Here is a 26,673-nt window from a genome sequence, read left to right on the forward strand (position 1 = left end):
CTTGACATTCCAAATAAGAGTGCTCTTAAGTCAGGGAATGAAAATATGAAATTGCTGTTTGTTACCAGTGCTGTAAATCTTGCTGAAAGCCTTCACAAACACACCAGATGCAGACTGCTAAATCCTTCCAATTCATGACAGCACCGAGCCACTGAGGGAATCACGCTTTCCACAGAGAGGATTGAGCAAGTACCAGATATGTAAAGCCTGCATGCATCAGTTATGATTAGCAAGGGATGCCACACTCAAGCAATAATTTCATATTGTATGGCCAGATAAAAATTTCACACCTACACAAGCAAAAGCTTGATTCTATGCATTCACACTAGTACATTAAATTTTGAGTGCTGTCAGGACTGAGTGTATAACCTAAAAACAGTGCAGCATTCAAGTTGTGCATCTAAGTGTTTGTGTATACATGCATGCAACAAAATTGCCATATCTATAATTATGCACAGAGATAACAATGTTTCCATTATATATTTCACAGCAACAGCTTCAAAATCAACAAGTATAGTTTTCTCTTGCTACAGATGGAAAGTTGGAGGCTGAACTTCAGGCTGAATTTGAAGTTTTGGAAAAGTTGATTAACTCAGAATTTTAAGACAATGCTTTAAAAAGCAAAACATTTTATAGATACATGACTCAGAAAGGGCTGAAATTTAAAGCATTTAGCTTGACAGGTGCATCTACATAAACACACACAGAGGTAAAAGGAGGCTTTGTACATTCACAGTGTGAAATTACTGTGAAAACACTGTGGATCTGTACAAAACTGAAATGTCTCCTTATTTTCAGCATAGGACAAAACCTTTTCAGCATTCAGATGATGCATTTAATCACTTGCGTATCTGTTGCTATTTATTCTTTTTTACATAGCTATGACAAAGGGGAAAAATGTAGTCTTCTAATTTAATAACCCAGATTGCTAAGATATATTCATAAACCATTCCATTGTTAGTTTGCCTCACTGGCCTTCTAGTCTGTTCCAACAGACCTTGTTATTTAGCCTATCTTTAGCCTCCAGCATTTGTGATCTTCAGCTTACAAGAAATTAGGGCAATATCCATAAAAGGATGTTTCAATTTAGTTTATCCTGCCTTAGACCCAGAAAACAGGTTCACAGACCTATATTAGGTACTAAGAATAGAAATTTTACCTAACCAATACCCTAGCCAACAGGAAATGCTGAAGAGGTGAAATTTCACCTCTTGTAAGTGTTTAATGCACCTAACATTGAGCTGCAGAAACATCTAGGACAAGACTAACATTCCTAGTTCCTAATATCTTATGGGGGCTTAGAAGTCTAGGTTGTCTATGTTTAAACTGATGCTTAGCTCCCACTTTAATGACTTTCCTTTGGGATAACTATTCAGTGCTAGAAACATGCGGGAAATGGGAGGTTTACGAGAGCAAAATCCTCCTGTCTGAGAGTGCAAAAACCTCAAGTACAGCTGATAAAGGCGGTGGCTTCACTCTGGCTTCTACTTCCACAAAGGTCCCTCGCCGTCTTCCTACCAGTGCTGAGAACCAAGTCTCAACTGGATTTTCCTAGGAATTAGGCTTAGTTATCGTGAAAGCTTCAGCCTTCCACAAATTATTCTAAAAGTTATTCCTGAGCTTTCACTTAAATCCAAGAGCATTACCTTTAGCTGGAATAAGTCAGTTTTGAAGTCTATTTCTGCAACGTGACCTTTTACAAAAATCTCACATCTAAGCCAAACGTCACTCCGGAGTAACTCAAATTCCTCCTGAAGTACGAAATGCCTGGACCCGAGACTGCAGGCGAGGGGAAGCACTGAGGCAGGAGGGCCAGGAGGCACCAGAGGTAGAAAACCTTCGGCGCACGGATCCGCCTCAGCCGCCGCTGCCTCTCGGGGCTGTTTCAGGCCTTCCCAGCTGCGGAGTTCAGCCCCCTCGTATAAAAAGAAACCATTCTGTTCCCGCACCCTCCCGAGGGGCCGCCGCGGGCTGTGGGGCCAAGGCCCCGCTCCGGCAGCTCCCGCACCCGGCGGCATCGGCCCGCGCCCGCCCGGCCCCGGTTTCCGGCGGGACCTTGTGCGGCTGCGCTTCCCTTCCCCCGCGCTCGGCCGGGCCGCGGCGGTCCCGCTCTCGGTGCCCGGGCTGTGCCCGTGTCCGCCCGGGTTGTGCCCGTGTCCCCGCGGTCTCCATGCCGTCGCGGGTGCTGTGCCTGGGCGGCGGGGCCGGGGGTCCCGCTGCGCGCAGGGTCCGCCTGCTCCTGCGGCAGGTGGTGGGCGGCGGCGCGGCCGCGGCGCGGTATGGCCGCTCCGAGGTCAGGGCGCTGCACAGCTCAGGTAACCCACCCCGGCCCCGGTGTCTCGGCCCCGCTGCTCCCCCGGCTGCCTCTGCTCTGGCCACAGCCCCGGCGCTGCCGCCGCGCCCTGGGGAGGCCGGCAGGCAGGTGCCACCCCGGGCTGCGGGCTTGTCCTTGTGCTGCCGCCCCTGTTCTCATGTTCGTGAGTGCGGGGACTCCGGAGAAGGGCAAGGGAGCTGGTGAAAGGTCTGGAGCGCAGGTCCCATGAGTGCGCTGAGGTTGTTTAGCCTGGAGAAATGGAGGCTCAGGGGAGACCTTATCTCTCTCTACAACTCCCTGAAAGGAGGGTATAGCCAGGTGGGGGTCGGTCTCTTCTCCCAAGTTACAACTGACAGGATAAGAGGGCATAGCTTCAAGCTGCACCAAGGGTGATTTAAGTTGGACTTTAGGAAGGTTTTCTTCACAGGAGGTGTGATTAAGTGTTGTAATGCACTTGCCAGGGACGTGCTGGAGTCACCATCCCTGGAGGTGTTTAAGGAACATGCACTCGGTGCCATGGTCTGGTTGGCACGGTGGTGTTTGGTCATAGGTTGGACTTGATTATCTCAGAGGTCTTTTCCAGCCTGGCATGAGGGGAAAGAGCAGAGTTCAGTCACAGGCTTCCAGGGACGCTTATGTGGCTCGTGATAGCTCCTGGTCCAAGTGCTTCAGCTGCAGTGAGGCAAGGGGCAGCCCTGCAGCTGGTGTGAGAGCCAGCCTGCTCTGCAGAACGTCTGTCGCATCTCGCCGTGCTCTCTGTCCATTCCTGCATCTCGCCGTGCTCTCTGCTCCTGCATCTCGCCATGCTCTCTGTTCCTGCATGGCAGCGCTTCCTCTTCCCGCTGGGCAGAGCCGCAGGGTTCGTGTCGGGGCTGCCAAGGCTGCTGCGTGTCTGAGTGTGCCAGCAACATGTGGTAATGAGATAAAGAGTTGACCTTGAGCCTGCAGTGACCTGAACTGCCCTGAAATATCCTCTGGTGACCTTTGAGACAGGTGATGGGCCTGTGCAGAATAGAAGCAGTGTCTGGAAAGGGTGACATATGCCTGTGGTAAGTGACACTTCTCAGGATGAATGCCAAAAGCAACAAAGCTCCTAAGTACAGAGTGAGTGATCAGTAGTGATCTGCAAGTGGTTCTGATGGGGGAGTACTTGCTCAAGCTCTTAATTACACCCCTTTAATCCCATTTCTCTACATTTTAATATTTTAAAATCTGTTTATTAGTTAGCCAGTTCATTTCTTTGTTTAGTTTCTGAAAAGTTACTCAAGAAAGTAGTCTTTGAGGGATGGATAGCCATAAAATTACTTCAAGAATTTGTGAATACATAATACCTTGTTTGTGAAAAGTACAAAAAAGACTGGAGTTATTTCCCATCAAACAAATTAGCATGAAAGAAAACAAGTTAATAATGAAGTGAGTCAAGTAAAATAAACACCTGAAGAAGGTAGCTCAGCACATTTTTGCCCTTTGTTGGGATGAGTAACCTTAAGGAGAAAAAGAAATCTAGCAGTGTAAAATGGTCATTCAGCTGTCATTTCATCACTTTCATAAATTTCATCACTTTAAATGTGTTGTCGAATGCAACTGAGTTTAACTCGGTGATATTTGTGAATACACTCTGTATAAATGTGAATAGCAGGAGTATCCCCAGTTATAATCAATGATGGTAGGAGTTTTAGTAGAAAGATTTAAGTCTCAAAGCACTAGAGAATCTTGTAGATAATATTAGGGATATTTGCCCTCCTAACACCTGAGACATCTCATTCTTTGTAGTGCTTCCCATTTTGTCTGTGAATTTGGATCAGAAGCTGTTTGTATTGAGAATATGAAGCATTTGTATAGGGTTTACCTGTATGACACATTTATAGTATTCCTTTTTTTGGTAACAATTTCACTTTGATAACACATTTTTCATGATCTCAGTTAGCTGGTAATCATCACAAAGTTTCACAGAATGTCTCTTAATCACTTCCACCCCAGGGGCAGTTACCTGTGTCTGTCCCTCCCATGGTTTCTCCTTTATTAGGCCTAAGATATCAGGCTCCTTTATCAATTCCATTGTGCTCTCTGTCTTAGTCTCCATATTTGGGACCTTGATATTTAGTGGTTTTTTCCCTGTTTTATTTTGTGGGTGTTTTTTAAATTAATTTTTAAAATGTTTGTGTGTCCTCTTGCAGAGCCTAGCATTTTTTTGAGGATATTGAAGTTACAAAGGATGATCTGAATTTTTTTGTGCCATATGTGTTTTTGCTATTTCTGTGCAGCTGCTGTAATTACAGTTCTTGTTGTAAGTGGTGTTGAGGTTGCATAAATAAATAAACAAAATGTGTCTTAAAAGGCTGGAAGCTGTTAAGAGTCAACTAAACAACAAATTGTTGTGTACACAGTAATTTGGATGTGACATCCCTGCCAGGTCAGGCTGAAATCCCAGACAGGATTTACTGTCTGTCCTGGTACATTCTGAGTGTAAGGGAGGAACTGTTGCCTGATGTTGTGCTGTTACATGAGGAGAAGCCATCCTTGTTGGCTTTTCAGCTCAGTCTTTGCAGAGTGAACGTGGCTTGCTGGTCCACTGGCGGCTAAGGAGGAATGAATCGCTAAAGCTGTCAAGTAGTGAAGCTTAAGAGAAGTCTCAAAGTGAAAGAGACTGCAGGACACAAGGATAATGGGAATGCCTAGGAAGGGTTTGGGGTTGCATAGCTTAATTAAGGAGGGAAGCAATTTATAGAAGCAAGTGTTGTAGAAGGCCGACTGTCGGAATAATTTTTAATGCGGGTTTCATGTTTCCTTCTAAAAGACTAAAAAGTATCACATTTTTGTAGACTGTAGATTTTTGTAGACTTGTGATGAATTACGTTAAATGCACTGTGACTTGAATAAAATGGAGTTCTATGTAACTCAGTTCACATTTATTTAATTATTTTAATGTAAATGTAATATTAATGTTTTTTAAAAGTTGACATAATACACAATATTGGAGTTGCTGTAAGGGATTACAAGAAACAAATGCTGAATTTGACGTAAACTGAAGAGCTGGAAAAATAAAAACCATTGCCAATTAGATAGTACAGGCAAAGGAAGGTCTCTTGTGTGCTTTGTTGCTCAGTGTACATAAAATAACTTATGCTTTGTCACTTGTGATCGATCAAAATATGTACTAGCTACATTTGCTGTTTACTGTAGTACTGCCTGTCCAGGTTCACTTCCTCTACTTTCTTTATGTGAAGTTTTTGGTCAATTCCCGTTTCTAATCAAACTTGTGTTTAAAGCCTAAAAGATCTCAGTAGTACATCCGAGGGTATCTGCTGAGTAAAACACAGTCACTTGTGAAAATTGCATCGCACTTCAGAATCCTGTAATGTTCATCATCAGTGTACAGCATCTAAAAGATTGTGGTAAAGATCTATAATCTGAAAGAGGGCTATGAATTTGACTGTGTGTTTGAAGTGTTTTGTTTTTTTCCAGGTTTATCATTGTCAAAAGAGTAAAGATCTGGTTGATGATGGTTGTAAATGCTTTCTGGCACATTGCCTTTTCCAGTTTTACCTGTGTCATTATCTTTGTTGAGGTTCACATGTTGACAGCTGAGAGTGTGTTTCTGACAATATTTTTTTTTTGCTGGCAAAACCTATTTTTAGAGAGACTTCATTATTTCTTCTTTCTCATGACATTCCTATAATTGTTCATTGCCTCCGTAGTTGTACTTAGGGGACTGCATTGTGGTGACTGAAATGATTCCAGGGATTTGATTTATGGTGAGCCTTGTGTACGGTTGTTGCGTCAGCACAACTCAGAAGGCAGCAAATGGGGATGGGAATTTTCAAAGCCAGTTGTCTGAAAGTTTGCAGTGTTATGCCTGGGTTATTTCAAATTATTCTAACATTTAGAAAAGAAAAGGTTCATGGTAAAAAAAATAGTGTATTTTATTAGACAAGCTGATGTAGCTGGAACAAAGGGGTAAAATGTCAGGTCATCTTCTGTAGGGCTTTGCTTTTGGTATATAACTGGATGTCAGTAAATAGTTTCTGAGTGTTAATATTTGCCTGTTGTTCGAAATTTAATTTTTTCTGTTAAACAACAGGCCTGATATGTGTTGATGTGTTCTACAAGTTGTGCCCAGCCTAATGTGTAAGATTGCAGTTGTAGCTGCTTGGCATACTCAGGGACTCAGGATAGTTGTAGGCAATGCCATAGCTAATTTTAAAACTGTTTTGTCAGTTTTGGATAGCTTTTCAGTAAATGTGAAATTTCAAAAACATTTATTTTGATTCTCAGTTGCAGATTCTTTTTGATTGAAATTCATTTTTGAAATTATACTGATGTACTTGTTATCTAAGTTCAATTTAGAGTATATAGTCTGGTTTTTCTCCACTGAGCAAAATGTACTTCAGAAACCTTTGTGCAGTTTGAAAACACTCCGAGCTAATTTTTCACAGAAGTAGCATTGGCTACAGAAGATCTGAAAGGGAGGCCTGGTGATGCAGTGGGCATCTGTTACTGTGTGACTAAGAGGAGCTGGTGATATCACTTTCCACTGACAGCTAGCAGTAACCTCCCACTCACGAGCTTTCATGCTCACGGGGGATTTCAGCCATGCAGACATCAGCTGGGAGGGCAATCTGGCATTGTGTGTGCACTCTTGGTACTTCCTAGGCTGTGTTGGGAAAAATTTTGTAACTCAGATGCCAGGGTTAGGGTTATCTCTTCACTTTGTCTGCTGCTTTCAAGTAGGGAAGAGCTGTGACCTGTTTGGTCACAGGTGGCAGCCTGGATCTCGGTGACTGGAACGTGACTGGGTTGCACATCCGGAGAAGGGCTGGGAAGGTAAGCAGCAGAATTAGGATCTTGGGCTTGACGACTGCAAGCTTTCACTTATTCAGGAGATTGGTAGGTAGAATCCTTTGGATAACAACCATGAAGATGGAAGGTGCACAGAAGAGCTTGAAAATTGTTAAATTTGGCAGTTTGGAAATGAACCATTCAGCAGTAGCAGAAGGCCTTTTTGCCCAAGCAGGGAACTTCTAAAAGACCTAAAACACAAAAGGGGAACATACAAAAGTACAAGTAAGGACAGACAGCAGGAGTGTAAAAGTGCAATTTGGTATGTAGGGACAAAATCCCTACCACCTTGCCTGAGTGCAGACATTTAGTCCAGAAGGACCCTGGTGAACATGAGAACTGGGACGACAGAAACCTCAGACAGTTTAAGTATGAAGATCTGCTAGTGGACTAAAGTGTTTCTGGGAAGGGACTGGCTAACTACAGCTTTGGTGAAAAGGCTGTGGGGTTGTAGTGGTGTCTGGTTGAGTGCAGCAGGGGAAGAGATTGGCTAAGGTGGCTGTGGAACAGCTGCCCTTGAAGGTTTTGCGATTCAGTCAGACAGAGCCACTGCTCATCAGATCTCATCTTGGCAGTAAACTGATGCTGAGGTTGAAGATGACCAGTGTTTCTGCAGTGTTCTGATATTTGATGAAATGGGCAGCTTAACACCTCTCTCACATGGTAAATGTATTAAGAAGGTATGTTCTGGAATTTATCAAGTCTGTGTAAGATCATCACGGTAGTAAACATTTAAAATTGACTTTTTGCCTCATAAGACTTTTTAAATTGAGCAATATCAGACTCCCTACTTTCAGAGTATTAGCCCAAACAAATAATAGCTTTTGCTAAGTAAAGATTGTATGCCTCCTGCCTGGCTGGATCATAGAATCATAGAACATGCTGAGTTGGAAGGGACCCTCAAGGTTCATTGACTCCAACTCCTGGCCCTGTGCAGGACACCCCAAGAGACCCACCATGTGCCTGAGAGCATTGTCCAAATGCTTCTTGAGCTCTGTCAATCTTGGTGCTGTGACCACTTCCCTGGCAAGCCTGTTCCAGGATTCAGCCACCCTCTGGGTGAAAGCCTTTTCCTAATATCCAGCTTAAATCTCCCTGACACAGCTTCAGGCTATTTCCCCAAGTCTTATCACTGGTCACCAGAGAGCAGAGATCAATGTCACATAAGATTTCACATTCACGTTGTTGATCTTTTACTAATGCAGAAAAATGAGTAAAAATGTTACTTTTCTCGAGTAAATACCAAGATTTCGGTTTCATGACCCTTGGACTGTAACCAGTAAAGACACTCATTAGCCAGCTCAAAATAAACAATTGAAAAATCTAGTGTTAGCTTCAAACCTGAAAATTAAAAAAATAGAAGGTTTAAAAAGAACATTGAGTAGAGATTGAGTAATATTCAAATTTTATGTTTGGAGCAGTTGTATTGGTTTTTTAGAGGGAAAGATTTCCTTTTGCTCATTAAAAAACCAGAACTTTAGTGGATTTTTTTACTTAGTTCAGATAGGTTTTGTTGTGTAAACATTTCATCTATTTCAGTCAGCAGCAGCTGTCAGACTGCAGCATCCTGTTGACAGGAGCTGAGCTCCACCTCTATTATGTGTAAAGGCACTGGTGGTCAAGGAACGAACTTAAACCTTGTGAGTGCAGGGGATAGGTTTCTGTGTCTCATATTCATGTTTTTGAGAGGTTTCCAATACTGATATGAGGTGCAGAATAGGTGACAGTGTTGCTCACTGAGTGTAATGTTTGCAGACATAAAGATGGCCAATAAGAGCTGCTATGAATGTTACAGGTTAGTTACAGGGCTGGGTTTTTTTCCCTCCCCTGAATAGTGTATTTGGCAAAGTTAAGGAAAAAGAATAAACCTGGAAAGTAGAATTTCTGTTTCTTCAAAATAAGTCAGCTCTTCAAGGATTAGTAAGAGCTGACACTCTTGTCTGTTTCTTTATGGAAGTGTGCTGGATAAATACCAGTTCAAAGCATAATTTTTTCCCCCTCCTTCACATTAGAATGAAATTAAGACCTGGAAATATATATTTGAATATGATATAGATTTCAGACTTTCCTTTAACAGGTATGGTTTTATCACATTGAAATTATTATTAGCAGAGCTTAGCACCTTCACAGTTTTAAGATGTTCTTGCTGTTGCAGGCTCTTGAGACCAGATGGATGGTCTGTGTACAAGTGAATGTGCAATATACTAAGGAGAGTGTGTTAATCTCACCTATTTTCAGGACTAAAGAGGCCAGAAGGCAATAAATTCATCAACGTAAAAACATAATGTTCCTGAAGCTTCATTCTTACAAAAACACAGATAATACAAATATGATTTACACATGAGATTGGAACTGTTTGTGTTGTATACTCAAAAACCTAAATACATGTATAGATCTCTTCAGGTTGTTTTCTTTTACAGTAGGATTTCTTAATTTCTTTATTTTAAAATAGCCTTTTTGAATGTAGTGATTTTATTATTGTTTTATTCATGTGGTTTTTTACCAGAAAAATGGCAAGCAGAATAAAACATCTTTCTACTTTCTAAGTTCTTAATGTGTAATTCTTGATGTGTAGTCTGACGAGTGTTGCTGTAAATAATTTAAACAGCAGTGGCTTTTTCTTTTCAGCATAGAGGAAAAAATAGTAGGATTAGGGAATAGTCTCTTCTTGGGAGGTGGAGAGGTGAGGAGGGATAGTTGGTGTGGTACTTACTAGCTGTTAAGTTCAGTCAAACCTGCCAAGTGCGTAGTGAGACTGCATGTTCAGGAAGCCTCACTGAGACTGTAACATCACATCATGCACAGTGGGTCAGAACAAAGGTTCCATCAAACCCACTGTTCCATATTGGCCAGCAGTGAGTAGGAGATGCTGGGAGAGAATAAAAGCACAGGGCGTTCATGCAGGGGTGCCCTGCCAAAGTGCCTTCCCAGCCTCCGGCTGCCTCCGCTGCGGCTCGGGGCCTTGCAGATGGAGGTGCTGCCTTTCTGTTCACACTGAGTAGAAGAAATAGGCCTGCTTGTCTGAAGAGCTCTTCTCAGTTACTGTAAGAAACAGATACAGACAATAATATTGCTTCTGTCTAAAATGTAGCTCTAAAGAAGAGAGTGTATCATTCAGTGCTCTGCAATTACTGGGTAGCTATATGCCCATGTATGCCGCTCTGTATTGCCAGAGGTGCAATTCACACCTGTCTTTTTCAGATGCAGTAGAAAGAGCTCATTGCATGTATTGGGGCTGTTTTCAGTCCCTTATCTTTTTTTTTTTTTTTTTTTTTTTTTTTCCCCAGAGAGTCTCTTCAGGACTGTGTCACTGGTTTCAGTCTGTATGTGCTGCCAATTTTTTACCCCTGTTGCATAGGCTCTCAGAAGACCTCCTGTGTCTGTATCCTGTCTTCCCCATGAGTGGGATGTCCCCTTTACCTTTTGGGTTCTGGCCAATGTGGCTCTTGTTTTGTTTCAGCAGCCATGTTTCTTTGTGTATATTATGCACTGCTTGTATCCCACTGTTTTCCCCAAAGACTGTGGTATCTAAGGTTACTGTTTTCTCTGTGGGAGATGAGAAAGCAGAAGCATATCTTCACTGCTTGCCCAAGCAAGCCTGATACAGCCTACAAAGTCTCCATCACAAAATGCTGTGGATATAGCTTTTGTCCACAATAGTGTGGGAGAAGCTTGTGGACTGGGTTGGAGTATATGTGGGCAGTTCCATAATTTGCCATGTAGTCAAACAATTTGGGATACATGTGCTCAAATTATGGGTTTTGCTGATTTAACATCACCATTTAACCAAGCAGGCTGTTATCAGTTCCTTGCCAGCTGGTGAAACACTAGAAAGAGCCTGTCCAGAATGACATCTCTGTTCAAAGGGTTTGGAAATGCAGTGGAAATGGAGTAACCAAACATGAGTTTTTAAACAACTACAGAAGAAACAAATTGAGATGGGAAAATGTAGCCCAGGTGGAAGTGCATGATAAGATTAGTGGGCTAATCCTGCCTGTGCTTGTTTAGCTAGAAAAATGGACTTTGCTGTCTTGGTTTATTATTGCTTAAGGTTCTATTAAACACTGCTAGTATTTTTGCTTTTTGGACAGATGAAAGCTGGAGGCAACATTTGTCTCCAGGCAGCAGTAAACAATTAAAAGCTGAATACCTAGTGTGCTCAGCTCTCACCACATCTTACATATAGTTCTCTCCCAGTCCATTTCTCATGGAAGGGTCCATTTTTTGTAGGGTCCATTGATGTCTAGGATACTTGTGGGATTTTTGAACATGGTTAGATGTGTTGATCAAGAGTTAGCATGATATGGACTGACATAAATACCACCAGAAATGATCATTTTTCACCTAGACAACACTTGGTTTTGATTTGTTTGATTTTTTTTTTAAGGGAATGTAGGAAATCAACTAAGGCTTTTCAGTACTGTGCTAATGAACTGGGTAATTGAAATTCTGTCCTGTAGATGCTGTTATCATCCCCATGTATTGAAAAAGTTTGACATCTTGTTGTTTTGGCATTTTGGCCCTACTGGGTTTTGGAAGACTGTGTATGCATGTGACTGTTGAGCTGAGGTGATTTTAGCAAGGAGCTAATTAATCGTATACTCTTGTCTCATTGAATGTTGGCTGGGGAATACAGAGAAAATAAACTGTCACTAATTTCTTAGGGATATGTAAGGCAACCTGCTCTTTTTGAAATGTTATTGTTCCAGCCTGAGCTAATGAGAAACTTTTGCAGGAAGCAGTGGTTTCTTAGGGTGTTTTCATCAATGTGGAGGTGTTTTCATAGAACCATACATGAATAGAATATACTGAGCTGGAAGGGACCCACAGTGATCGTCAGCTCCTGGCCCTGGGCAGGAATTTGCCCCAAGAATCCTCATCATGTGCTTGAGAGCATTATCCAAACACTTCCTGAGTTCTGTCAGGCTGTGACCACTTCCTGGGGAGCCTGTTCCAGTGCCCAATCATACTCTTGGTTGAAGAGCCTTTTCCTAAATCTCCCGACACAGCTTCATGCCTCCCTGGTCACCAGAGAGAAGTGATCAGTTGTTGACCCTGCCCTTCCCCTCATGAGGAAGCTGCAGACCACAGTGAGGTCTCCTCTCAGTCTCCCCTTCTCCAGGCTGAGCAAGCCATGTGACCTCAGCCACTCTTCCCCTCATGGCTTCCCCTCATCCCATCACCATGGGTAGCCCAGATTAAAAAGGTGTGATGGCAAAAACATGGTGCCCTGCTATGATCCCTATTAGCTGTTTCCCAGTGAGGAGGGACAAACTTGGAATAAAGGGAAATGATGCTTAGTCAGTAAAATAGTTTTTCTTACTTTAAACTCAAAGAAATGGGCAAAATACTGGGATAGCCAAAGACTAGATTTTAGTCCCTGCAGTTCTTGTGTCTATTTTTCAGTGACTTTAATTTATGTAAGAGTTCCTAGAGTCAGGACCAGGGCTCTAAACTATTGCAAGACTTTGTTTTGGATTGTATTTCAATGCTTCAGGCTGGAGCGGGCACAGTACTCTTTGGTGCATTTGAAACGAAAATTCAGCAAGGGTCAGAAAAGGAACTCTAGACAGCTGCCTAATTCTTAGCTTAGCCCAGCTTTGTTTGGAACCATTCCACTTCTGGGCTGTTGCTTAGTTCTAGCATGATGAGTGGGAACTGCTTGCCCTGAGAACCAGGGATGGATCCTTGTGTGCTTTTTATATGGCAGTACTGTGTCCCACTTTCTGGCAAGCTGTTGGAATGCTGTATTGCTCCAACTGTATTGTTACATGAAACTTACTATATTGTATTGCATAAAATGTGGGAACAATCACCAGCTTACTACCTTTTGCCAATATTTTAGGGAAGAATGGAGTGCTGATTTGATTAGACTCCAGAAGCAATGTAAAGACCCATGTGCAGGCATGTGTGTGAGGCTGTAAATCCCAGTCTCTGAATTCTAGTCAAGCCCTTCAGTTTAGCAGGAAGTCAGCTATAAGCCTTTCTTCACTGCTTCCTGTTTGTTACTGTGGGTGATTCTACTCTGGCTGTTATAAATCTAGTCATTTCCCATGAACTGTGTGAGCCATGTCAGAACCTGGGAGTTCTCACTCCTGTGAGGTGAGCAGTAACATCTGGGTGTGCTGGAAGAGTACTGCGTTTGAGTGTAAAACTAGAGTCATGGCTGGCTGAAAGGAGCACTGCTGCATGTGTGGGAGGAGTTTTAGTTGCCTCTTTTCATTTGGGCAAGCTGCTTCTCCAGTATTTCCCTTTCTGGTTCCAGCATTGCTCTTCCAAACTGCTTGGCTTCTTTCATGGTGCTGGTGATAGGCAACTGTAGATTGGGTCCTCCTGGACAGAATAGGACAAGGGCAGGTCTACAAGAGGATTGGATCCCTGTTTAATTAAGCTCTGTACTTTCTGCATCTTAATTCTGAGAAAAGCCTAAACACATGAGACAGTTCCAAAATTTGACCTCAGTTCATGGATGGAGATGTAATCAGTGTTGTGGCAAAACTATTCCCCTGTGCAGCAGTCTTACTCCAACAATCCTCTTCATCCTCACACATGCACTACAGTGCAGTGGAGGTGATGTTATCTTTAGCAACAGTGATAGGAAAAATGCCATTTTTCTGGAGTCATCTTATTTTCATGGGCTTAATACTTGTAAACTCATTTGTGGGACCCAAACTGTTAAAAGAAAATAAACTTTGGTGTTCTTACTAGTCCAAGCCTCATTTTCCTGGGTTTTGGGCATCGTGCTGTTTTTCAGTGTGACTACTGGCTGTGTTGGTGCTTGCCCATTTCTGTACTGCAAACTAGATTTCACTTTTGGTTTCCATGAGAAAGTGCACAGGGCATGCCCTGCAATTTAATTCAATTCAAGCCTGTGATTGCAGAAAGATAGATAAGACAGGCAGGTCCTAGCGAAGAAACCATTAAGTAAAATGGCCAGATGCTTTAGGTTTGTTGAAACCCAGAGCAAGAAGTACTTGAGATCACTCAGACTTTGGAAAGGAGCCAGGTTCTGCAGCCGTATAGTAAGGGAGTACAGGAAGGGCCCACTGGCCTGAATATGTCACTTTGTACCTTTAACAGATACTGTTCCAGGCTGCTTGAAAACTCAGGAAAATCATCATCCCTACAAGTGTTTGTCACTGATAGCTCTCCAGGCAAACATGCTAAAGTTTTAATTTCAGTAAGTCAACAGTGGTAGCTGGAATTGTGTTCTACACTGGGCTTGATTTTCATAGCTCCCAACAGCTTAAGGTTCTAAGAGCAGCAATAAAAGAAAAAACCAGGAAAAGGTAATATTAATTAAATGTAAATTGTGCAGGTAGCTGATGTACTGAAAAGCAGCAGAGCCTAATTAGTAACCACGTTGGAGGCTGCTTTGTGAATGCCTAGTCAGCCTCACCACAGCAGGCCTATGATTTAAATTTTAAGGACATTAAATATTTAAAAGTATCTAAGTATGTAAGAACTAAAAGACTTCTTTTCTTTATTTTAGGTGATACTGTCACTATTGGAGATGTGTCTTTTAAACTCAAAACACCGAAGAACCCAGAACTTGTTCCACATAACTACAGTAAGGATCTGCTTTCCTTTTGAAGGACTTTCAAGGCTTTATTAAAAAATTTTCTATTCACTCAGTCACCTCCCTGACTTTACTGAAATTATCTAAGGAATATGTTTTGAAGAAGCATGCAGTTTGGGGTAGGCTGTCTTTGCTTAGCTCATTATCTCTGGTTCAGCTGGTTGTGTAGGAATCTTAACTTTGAATATAAATTATCCCATTAGTCAATGGGACAGCTAGAGAATCATTTCTGTATGTTTAATTTTTTGTAAAAAAAGTTTCTTATCCAGGGATTACTTCTAAACATAATCTCAAGTTGTATAGTCATTAAACTGTGGCCGTTTAGAATTACCATTCAATTGTGATATGATTATACATCCTAGCAGTTTGCACATGTATGGTGGTTTTTTGCTGTGATATTTAGTATTCCCAGGTTGTCACATAATTGTTGTCAGCAAACATACAGATCTTTGTGATCCATCAAGTTAATGAGAAGTCAGTTGCATAGTCATGAAAAACACTGTCAAATGGAAAATATGCAGACAATAATGCACATTAACAATGTGCACACATGTGCCTAAAATTCATTCACACTATCTTTTGATACCTTATTACAGACATCACTGGTTTGCAGCCGTTCTTATTTCCTGGCTGTTCACAGACAATACATGCTTCTTGAGCTTTTCCTTTTGCACCATGGATCACAAGTGAATCACGTTTGCATTGTGGCTTTTCTCAGTAACAGGCCAGATATTTCCTGAAGATCCAAAATGATCACTTGCCATTTGTTCAGAACTTTCACATTTAGGCTGCTGGATATCCAGAATGCAAGTTAAAAAACATCCACTAACAACTGATTTTTCCAGTCAGATAAATTTGCAGACCAAAACCAAGCACGTGTGGTATTCTAAAATGGTATGCAAGTCTCACATGACGGTTTACACAGAGACAAGCTCTGAGAACTCCTAATGACTGTCATTGCACAGTTCTGCAGGTGGAAAGTGGGTGTAATCATTGACTTCAAGTGAATTTGCTTTCCAGGATTGTGTCTAAATTTATTACAGGGCATTTTGAATCAAGAAAACTCCTGAGGCACTGGTCTTTTTGTTTGTTTTGTTTATTTTTCAGAAGGATACCATTGATAATATCAGCAATAGACTTGGCACTGCACAGCTGGCAGTATAAAAAGTTTATATTGTTTTCTTAGGTAATAGTACTGCAGTTCATCAGACTGGCTTTAGGTGGTTCTGTTTGAGCAGGAAGGTTGGACAAGCTGACATCAAGAGGTCCCTTCCAACCTCAACTATTCTGTGTTTCTGTGATTCCTGATTTTGTAATGACTGGGATAGTAGACTCTTAATATCGACATGTTTAGATAATTGTTTCTTACCTCTATTTTGTCACACAACATTTTGTCTGAAATATTTTCCCTTGGAAAGGTGTAGCAGAAATACAGAAATATAGAAATATAGAACAGTTTTGGTTGAAGGTTACCTTTAAAGGTCATTTAGTCCAACCCCCACTGCAAAGAGCAGGGACATCTTCGGCTAGATCAAGCTGTTGAGGGGGCGATACTAAGGAGAAGATTTTATTTGCTTTGACTATTTAACTGGTGTGAAATCTGCCAGTAGTCTGATGGGCCAGATCACTGATCTGCATCTGGACTGTGGGCTGATGAGGTCTCATAACTCAGTAGGCATCACACTGTCACTTTCCTACCAGGTGATCTAAGGTACCGAAAATTTCCAGTGTCCTGTGCCAGCCCTTGTTACCGGGTAGCCTATGAGGAAAGGGTTTCTGTTTTAGACAGTAATGACGCATCCCATTCCTCGTGAGCTCCCTGGGATTGCAGCCAAACAGTTGAGAAATGTTGCACAGTATTATTACTTTTTACAGCTCCTTAAATAATAGATTTTTGCTTTTCACTGTTTATTTTGTATTCCTCTTCTCTCATTTTGCATCAAGGACATCAGTTGTCTATGCCAATCCGTTTTCCTTATTTATAATTTTGGTAGATTAATTTGTTTGCTCATTTTCTGTGCTGTACCAAATGGGTTAATTATAACAATGCTTTACCAATGCATTTCACTATTACAATTTACCAGTGCTTTTTCACTATTACACATTTTGTTCAACCTGCACTTTTCATGAAGTTAAATGTTAGCTCTAAGTTACTCTAACATCTCTTTCAGTTCTTTCGACTGAGAAGGTAAGAGAATTACGAAAGCATTTGGTAGAATCAAAGGAGAGATTTTTCCGTTTAATGACTATAAGAAAAAGTGGCTGAAAACTGATAATGAAAAAGTTATTAAGCATGGAACTGTACAGAATAATGAGATCTTTGCTAAAATCTGATACCATGTAATAATGTTTTTGTTACTAACATAAGTCTGATACCAAGTAACAGTAACACTTATTAGAACATATGTATTATTAGTAGTTTCTCTCTTTAAAAAAAAAAAAAATTGTGACTAAAAGGAGCCTGTGTCACCCTTGGGGTACTGCTGTCACATAGTAGTCCTGTACTGTAAGTAGGCTTATTTAAGGTACAAAATTTTGCTTGTAAACCTAAGTATCAAATGAATTAAAATTAAGTAAAGTGGAATACTAAGGTATTTTGTAGCAGAAAATTTATTTCAAATACCTGAGTGCAGTTTCTTTGTATATTTAAACTTAGGACTTTTTTCACCCTTAGTGTTTAAGTTCTTTGGTTATCTTACTATGGAGAATAAAGATATATTCCTGCAGTGGAGTTAAGTAGATTGTATTGACTTCCAAGACCAAGTTGATTATCATCTTGTGAGATATTTAGAGAGTGTATGTGAATTACTTAACAGATTCTTTTCTTCTTTTATGAGTACTTCTGTTTTTGCTGTATGAATGACTGCTGTAGATACAAGTATTTTTGGTATAAATCAAATGGAATTGCATGTTTATACTAATTTATAAACTAAAACATCACATATTTTTAAAATTTATTTTAGTAGCTAATATTAAATTAAGAATGTACTTACATGATTTCTTTTAAACTAAGACTAGAAATAATTAGATCATTTGCTTAAGTGGGAAATATCCCTGAGAAGTTCTCTGCCATTGCAATGTTTGTAGTGGAGTAAGAACTAGGAGGAAGGAATTGAAGCAATTGCAGTTTATTTACTAGTATTGCATATGATATTGTTTCCTAGCTCCTCATTTGTGTGAAGTAAAATGTTTCTGCTTTTGTTCTTCTGCCAGATAAAAGCCTCGTTAAAATGTTGAAAGTGCATATCTATAATTTGCAGCAAATTTTAGGTATATTATAACATATGCTAAACTCAGCATTGTTTCCTAGGCTCAAAAATAGCCTTAAAAATCAGAAAAAATCATAACGCAGTAAAGAATGTAAATGTATGAAGTACCTACAAAAGTTTACATTTGTTATTTTGTCACATAACTGATACCAAACTATTTCTTTGTGGTACCAAATTAGACTGATTTTTAGCTTCTTTTTTGCACCATATTACATTTTGCAGAAATGGATAGGGTAGGTATTGCTGCTTGCCCTATGTTTCCATGTCTTTGCTTTTCAGGTTTTTTGCTAGGTCCTAGCAAGTTCTCTATGAAATGCTCCATTTTTTGTGTTCATGTGAAATATTAATTTGTTTTGCTGTTGTTGGCAAATTGCTTTTTCTTGGAAGACGATAATTAAAGGTACATAAAATCTGAGTTCTTTTTGTAAGTGACAAGTAAAAATGAGTCATGCACAGGGGAATTTTATTAATGGGATTTCTGTCAACTGTGTCTGACACGTTCTAGAAAGAGGGCACTTATTTTTGTGCTGCTTGTTCTTTTATCAGTGAAAATAAGCCCTACATTTTGAAAGTCTCACCATTTCTGAAAGCAAGATTTTTTCTTTAATTATATTTTGTAGAAACTTTGTGTGACTTTCTGTGATAGTTTAGATCTAAAATTGAATTGCAAGCATGCACTCTTTTTTTGGGGTGGTTCATGGCAGTGTACTGCTTTCCTTAATAGTTTCTGGAAATGTTATGAAAATGACAATGTACTTGACATTTTAGCTATTTATTAATCTTGACAAAACGATTCCCAACAAAGCTCTTCCAGGACATTTTGTTCAATGATGGCGAATACTCGTTAGGGCAGGAAAAGGGAAGTTCTTCTGCAACAGGGCTTTGCTGCTCTGTGACGGTGCAAGTGCATTCAAGTGAGTTTTCATGCAACTGCACTGAATTGTGGAAGATTAATTTCAGTGTCATTTTTGCCAGATGTCCTCAATCTGAACACCCCTCCAGTGTGTGATCAGAAGTGATATGTGTGTGTACAAGGGATTAAGTTATTAATTTAGTTCAGGGGTTTTTTTCAGTTGAAATATATGAAACAATAATTATTGTGAGGAATTCAAGCAGAATATTTGTGTGTGTAATAATCTCTGTCCTCACAGGATCGTAAGTGCCACATATTGAAGTTGGGACTGATGTATGCTCAGTTTTTGGTTTAAGTAGGCTCAGTTTTTCACTGGAATGTGTGCTCATTCTTTTTTGTGTTAACTTTACATCTGAGTGTCAGTGTGTAACACTTTCTAGAGACCGGTTGTATTGCAGGATGACTGTAATTTCATGCTAACAAACACTTCATTCATTACATTTCTTCATTCCTAGCCTCAGGGAAGGTGTCTGCTGTCAGAGATGATGATGATTTCAACAGTTTGAGTTTTCATGCAGGCTTCCAGCTGTTCTGCTGTTTGGGTGTTACCGCCCAATCCAGAATCTGAAATAGTGGGCTTTTTGTCAGTAGAGCTCTGGACTTTTGCATTATTGTCCCTATTTTGTCTGTACTGAGTGAGGCACAGGCAAACATGGGGACATGGAAACCTACAGAGAAGGTCTAGATGGAGCTCAGGGAGTTGTCCCCACTGTTCCTTGTGCTTCAAAGCAAGGTCAGCTGAATCTGAACCACTCCTGAGAGGTGTTTGTCCTCCTTGTTCTTAAAATGTGCTCATGATGTAGATTTCAGAACTTCTCTGCACACTTTGCTCCGGTAATTAAGGATTCATTTGTGAAAAAAGCTTGTTGGAGTGCTTCATTTAAGTTTTTTTGGGCACACTTTTAGTTGCCAGGGGTTTATTCTATCTAGCATAGCTTTGATGCAGAGAACTTTTTTTCTTCATGGTGGTTCTCTCTTGCATATTGGAAAACAGTTATTTCTCTCCTAGACTCAATTCAAATATCTGATGAAAATTTTTCTTGGTTTTTATCCTAGATTCTCTCATACTTTTTGATGCTGGCCTGAGCTGTTGTGTTCAAAAGCAGACACACTGTCCCTCCAGTTGGAGTATGAGCTATGGATAACTGCTCTGACTATGTATTTTTCTGAGTAGTACATCCAGCTGGGAATAGTTTCACTTATTCCATGTTTGTGTCACAGGGAGAAACTTAGTCTTCAGAATCCCATTCAGGGTTTCTTCCAGAAAGTTATTTGGTTTTACATGTTTCCTTTATATTATCTTTTAATTTCTACTTAGATGGAGAATGTGATTTATCTGTGTAGAACTAACACCTTCCTGTGAAGTAATCAACTCAGAGGAATTGATAAATGAGCTTACAGTCTCATTCAAGAAGTAACTTCCCCCTTTCTAAGCCCCTGCAAAACTTGTAACACCGCAAGACCAAAAATTTTTGGAATGAAGAGTGTTCCCATGAAAAATTTATGAGGAAAAATAGTATTCCAGTGAAAACTGTCTGTGATGTAACCACATTATGAGACTGAAAACTCTTTGGGTTCTATGCATCAGCATTAAATGGGAAGAGCAGCAATGTTTTATTTGCTAAATGGCAGCAGCTGAAAGCAGACCACATAGCAGTGCCTCCCTCTCTACCTTGGCTGTGCTGCCTCCTTCACCCTGTCCTGGCCCGCTCACTCTTTTTCCTCCTTGTCCCCCAGGCTGAGCAAGCTGTGAAGTAAGTCTCAGTGAGCTCATTTTAAAAGAAAAATAAAAATTCCCTTTTTGAAAGGTATTTATGTTTTTAGACAAAGACCTCCTTCCTTGTCCCTTCTCCCTTAGCTGTGTTTTACAGGTGCTGCTCCCTGTGTTGGATGTGCTGCAGACAGCCATGGACAGCCACAGGACCCCTTGGTATTCAGATGGGAGGGACATCTTGCTCCTGTCATTAAGTTATAGCTCTCCTGAAACAAGGAGCCATTTTCAGACTTGGAGTGTGCCTTGTAGTGAAAGTTCAGGGTATACAGAGGTCTTTTTTATTCTGCTGAAATTATGTATGTTGATGTTTTCTAAGTGCCCGTTGGTTATTATGAGATCGACCAGAGTCATACAGGGACAGGAGTTCTGCTGTATTTTGTACCACATCTGGAACAGGTGTTCTTAGTTTACCTAACCATCTGAACAGTGGGAAGAGTTACACATCTCCTTCATTTATGGGATTTCTTCTGTAGGTGGGACACAAGGACTTGCCAGCAGATAATGTCTGGTATCTGCAACGAATCTTACAGCTTCAGTGAGTGTGCCAAGAATTCAAGTATGAGTGAACTGGAATATTTCTGAGGCTAGCATAGCCATTTCAGTCTTGGCTTTATCAAAAGTTGATTTGTGGATCAAACGAGAGCAGCTGCTGTGTTTGCTTCAAAATCTATCTAAAACATTTTCTACTTTTCTTTTTTTAGGATTTCTCTGTTCAGCTTCAGCTGCTCACTTTACAGAATGTTTGTGCAGATTCTGCTAGGTGCTGTTCTGCTCATCACTTATTACAAATCAATAGAATGCAATTTCTTTTGCTGTCAGTCCTTGGTACACAGGAATAGCAAATTGTAGCACCAACTACTCTCCTGCATGTGCCAGATGGTGTCTTAGAGAACATACTGCAGAGGCTTGCTATGCACCATCCTGCAGATTAAGAATATAGGGCCTACTATTTAACTGCTGCAAATCAGCAGAGTGGCACTAAACAGATTGTGCAATCCCAGTTTGCATTAGATGCTATCTGACTCATCAGATAATTAATAGAATTTGTTGTAATATATTTGCTGCATTTGCCCTGTCTTCTAAAACTGTCAAGAAAATTATTATATGGTACTTGTGGTATAGTTGATATATAGCTCTTGAATAGAGAGGATTTTTTTTCATAAGTCATATTAGAGAAAACCTAAAAGCCTTGCAATGCAGAGAACACAGTACAAGTAGTCCAAAATTATATAAATTAAATACAAGATACTGTGTATGTGTATCTGAGGTTGCTTTTGAAAAGCATACTGTACTTTGGAAACTGCAGCACTGACTGCATGTACAAGAAAATGTTACATTCTTCTAATTTTAAAAAGACAACTGGGAAGGTGAAGTAGGTTTAGTATCGGAACAATGTACAGATACTACATGTTAGAACTGAAGGAACTGACAAGTGGAAGCTGCTCTCTTGACAGTTCACCATAGGGAATGCTAGCTTGGAATCGTTGGCATCATTTGTAGCAGACTTTCTTTGAGTGAGTTTGCAGATGTCAATGTGCTACTTTGTGATTGAAAACATGTATTATAATTGATCTAGCTGTAATCTGTTTGTGAGGAGAATGATGTGAATGGGGAAGCAAGGAAGCCTTTTTCTATGAAATGTATCAATAAGGAACTGTCTTTTGTGACCTTTTCTCAAAAGAGTAGGACTTTCTCAGATATTAAGCTGTAATTTTTATATATTGCTATTGCAGAGTACATTTGGACTGTTTGAACACAATGATAATATAAGTGCCTTTAAATTACTTAAGGTTTTTTATGGGGATCACATCTAATATTTTATATTTTTTTGAATGCTGTGCACTCATGTTCTCTTTTACATGATAGTTTTTCTTGCAGATGCTGCTGAACATTCTAAAGTCCTGTTGCTATTTATGGTACTGTTTTGAAGTGTGAGCCAAGTTTTTTTTTATTGAGACCATCCTAAAAATGAAAAAGATAGCTACACATATTAATGAGAATTATGCCAGAGGCATTTGTAGTCAGGTGTGTCAAAGCTGGTTTTGCTGTGCTTCTAGTGCATAAATTTTGACATGAGAGAGTTCCAAGCTTATTTTTCCACTGCAAGCAAAGTATTTTACTTTTGAGACCAGCTATTGTAGAAATACACTAGAGGCACATTGGCTTCGTCCAGGTAGAAGTAAAATCAATGTGAGATCTGTCCTAAAATCTTAATCATACCTTTAAGATAATACTTTTTCTTTGTGTGGTGCTTTTCAAATTCCCATACCTGTCCAGTAGCAAAGTTTGGACACAGCAGTTACTCTGCTGTTATCTATTACCCTTTATTTCCCTTTATTATAGATACATAAAGAATGTATCTAGTAGGAATTTCCCTAATTTCCTTGAAAATCTTGTAGAAAGGGACATGTTATTCCTGTGAGGAATTGATTTGCACTTGCCCAGCTGTGTGTGGTACAATGTGCATTGCTTTTGGAATACAGTACTTCAGCAATGAAGAAGAAAACATTTTACATTCATATGATCTCACCACACCATATGTGAAAGCTAATCTTGGACACACTAATGACAGTTTTTCAGAAAACAAAACTAGAACATAGGGTAAACCTGAAATGTTTGTTTACAATTAGTCTGACAATCCTAATGCATAGATTGCCCACCTGCATGTGTATGCTATTTCTGTTCACATTGGTAGTAAGGATATTGTAAATTTCTCTGGAAGCAGATGATTTCAAATGGATTCCCTGAATGCCAGACAATGACCAAAACCTTCAGTTAATTTTTGTTAAAATTTTCCTTAATTTCCCTTATGCTTGAAAAATCTTCCTTGATTCTTACACAGTCATTTAATGCTGTTTCTGTAGTCTTACAAAAATAGATTTTAATTGTAGTTTGTGAAGATTCAGCAGCAAACTGAACTCCTTCAGGACTGAGTGGCACTATTGCCTGCTGTTCTTGACTCTGTCCTGCACATACTGGTGCCCCTGTATCAGATGTAACACCAGGGCTTGTTTTTGTAAATGTTGGCTTCTAATTGCACCCAATAATCACACTGAAAAAAGGTGAATAACCAAGTATTAGTTTGGAGATTTCATGGCCTCTTGCTCCTTTCTTACTGCACTTAAGGATCCCAATCACTGCCCTTGAGCCTCCAGCTTCAAACCTCATCATTGGTCTTGTCAGACTGTTCTGAAAGCAGCCATACACACCCATGCCTTCATAAATCCCCCTCCTGACTTGCTTATGTTCCCCTTCTCCTCCTGCACTAGTGCTTTTTGCTTGTGGCTGAGAAAGAGCCAGGCTTTGCTGAGGAAGTGTGTGAAGGACTTTTCTGGGGATAGGATGATGTATGGCAATGAGTGTGATGTATGGCTCCTTCAGTATGCTGTTTCTGCATGATGCTTTCCAGTGCTGCCAACATTTGTATACATGTGATAGAAGTTAACTATCATCAGGTTATTGTTTTTTTAAATTAATGCATATAGGTGTTTCTCAATAGAAGTAAATAGATCTGCTTCAATTTTTTTTTTAATTGTGATTTTGGAAGCTGTATGGTATAAATGTAGTGATAGGGCAAGGTTTGGGTTTCCTCAATAATTTAATTCTGTGGCTTATTGTGTCAAAATATAAACAAGAATGCAGTTGTCTTTAAAACATGTAGCAAATTAAGTTTGTCCCTGAACACTAATCCTAGTCTGGTGCAATCTGAGGTTTTTTGGGTTTATTTCAGCTTCACAATTCACAGAAGCATTGGGATGTAGGCTGGATAAATATTTTAAAAATTATATTTTGTAAATATATTATGTGACTGTATAATGTATTTATATTACATTAACTGATGCTGGGGAGTCCACTCAACCTTGAGTAATAAAAACCAGTTTTTGTGTTGATCAGTTTAATGTGAAATACAAATCCACAACCTATTTTTCTGGTTTATGTTGGTTGTTGTTTTTTTGAAGGATGAAGTTGTGCAGCGAAAAAAGAAATAGGTAAGATAGATATATAAACTTTTATATGTCAGTTAAGTGGTCTGATATAAACTCTGTGTGGAATTCTCTGTTTTTCAGCTGTCCAGATTAGGGCAGTACAGCTTTGTGTATTTTCATTTTGGAGATAAGCTCAAAGAAAGTGTTGAATGGCCGGGTATCTAACACTTCAAAATTTAATAACCTGCTCTTATCTCTGTGTTTCAAAGTGACAGAGTCTCTGGCCCAGTCTGTAGTCCACCATTTAAGATGGATAATGCAGAAAGATCTTCTTGGCCAAGATGTTTTTCTTATTGGGCCTCCTGGGCCTCTCCGGAGATCGATTGCCATGCAGTACCTGGTGAGTGTGTTGGTTTAAATGTGTTGGAGACATTGTTATTAATGTCAGCCATTCTTCTACCAGACAAATGGTAAAAGGTAGTCCTAGAGAATCTTACAGCAAGCTACTTAGGAAGTAAATAAGTTTTTCATAAGTGTGCTTTTCAAAGCTCAGTTTTTGTTAACAGACAAATAGAAAGTACAGACATTTTAATACATATTTTTCTGCTTAAACTCCAGGGGAAGAAAAAGAGTTGGAAAACTGTGTTACCATATGCTATCACAAATGGAGAAACAGGTTGTTCTCGGCATTATGTATGTTAGAAGATTAAGATATCTGCCTTGTGCTACAGACAACAAATCGTTTTTGCTTCATTACATAAAAAAAGAAATGAAGGAAAGGATTCGGGAGAGAAGTGTTCTGAGTAACATTTGGGAACAGTTATTCTGAGTGTTTAGAAAGAGTAGATGCGTGTATGATCCTCTCTTGGAATGTGGGAAGGACTTGTCTACAGCCATCTGCATGAACCATGGCAGCACCATGTACAAAATTTCTCATTTAAAAAGTCAGTGCCCTTAAAATGATCGGGGGGAGGGATGTCTGCCTCAAAACGTGATGTGGGTAGGATTAGGTCTGCTGTGAGCTGTGTCTGGAATCTGGTTGAGCAGAGGGTACACAAATGGATGTGTATAAATAGTTGTCATAAAGATCAGGCATTCCTTTAAAAATCAAAATATACTAATTCAAAGGCTACCTCCCTGAGGTAAAGCATAGAGGAGAGAGCTACAAGACTCTGAACTTTGTCAAGGGGAGAAAAGGTTTCTTAATTCAGCAAACCAGATGTGCTACTTGACAGTTTGATGTGTTCCTTAAAATAAATGATAAGAGATTGGAATAACCTAAAAAGAGGACTTGGGAAAACACCTGATATCCAGGGATAGGATATAGAATGTACCTTCTTATTTATGCCATAGACTTCTATGCACTTGAGATCTATTAGAAAGGCTGCCGCTTACTGATTCAATGCCAAGCCAAAAAATTATGTGAAGGCTGGTATTTCCATGTGAGCTGATACATGCTGTGGTGCCTTTAATGAAAATATATAAGCTTGGAAAACTTCTCTTTGCTGTTGCTGAAAGCTATTATGCATTCCTTCACAGGGCTAATTGTTGAAAAACACTCTATTTTTCCCCTTTAGTTAAAAGAAAGTGTAACTATATCTGCATGCAACATAAAGAAATTGGTGGCTTTGTAACCCACTGCAAAAGTGGAAAGAAAATAGTTTTAATTGGGTTTCATATCTTTGCTTTATTTTTTTCATACAGCTGTAGTTGAAAGCTGCCTGTTAAGAGAGGTACATCTTTAATTGAGAAATAAGGACTAAGAGCATTTCATTATGAATTGGTTTCCTAAGCAGAATGCATGATAACCCAGATATGGAAGTAGCAGAAATATCTGTTGTAAATACAAGGGAGAGTTGTTTTTATTCCTTTAAGATTGCAAATTCTGAGCATATCTCACATTGAATCAAAATAAGAAAAACAATAACCCAAGGGTTATCCTTTCTTTAATAGCCTAGTTTTACAGATGCAGAGTGCATCTCATTACAGCCAAGGAAGAGAGGATAAGAGTAATACAGTTCATCAGTGTATTGGTAGGGCATGTGCAGGTAACAATCAC

General features: G+C 39.9%; 1 protein-coding gene across 2 annotated transcripts in view; it reads left to right on the forward strand.

The window, feature by feature from the left end:
* Positions 1 to 2,170: 2,170 nt before the first annotated feature.
* Positions 2,171 to 26,673, forward strand: part of VWA8 (von Willebrand factor A domain containing 8) — a 183,037-nt gene continuing 158,534 nt past the window's right edge. Inside the window, exons 1-3 of one of the 2 annotated variants that reach the window (XM_063149370.1) lie at positions 2,171 to 2,315; positions 14,646 to 14,723; positions 24,884 to 25,014. In XM_063149370.1, the coding sequence (XP_063005440.1) occupies positions 2,171 to 2,315; positions 14,646 to 14,723; positions 24,884 to 25,014 (354 nt within the window). Of the gene's footprint in view, positions 2,316 to 3,229; positions 3,364 to 14,645; positions 14,724 to 24,883; positions 25,015 to 26,673 lie in introns of those variants that run through there. The other variant, XM_063149371.1, reaches the window with a different exon arrangement.

Source organism: Melospiza melodia, chromosome 2 (genome assembly GCF_035770615.1).
Source record: "Melospiza melodia melodia isolate bMelMel2 chromosome 2, bMelMel2.pri, whole genome shotgun sequence".
Classification (NCBI taxonomy): domain Eukaryota; kingdom Metazoa; phylum Chordata; class Aves; order Passeriformes; family Passerellidae; genus Melospiza; species Melospiza melodia.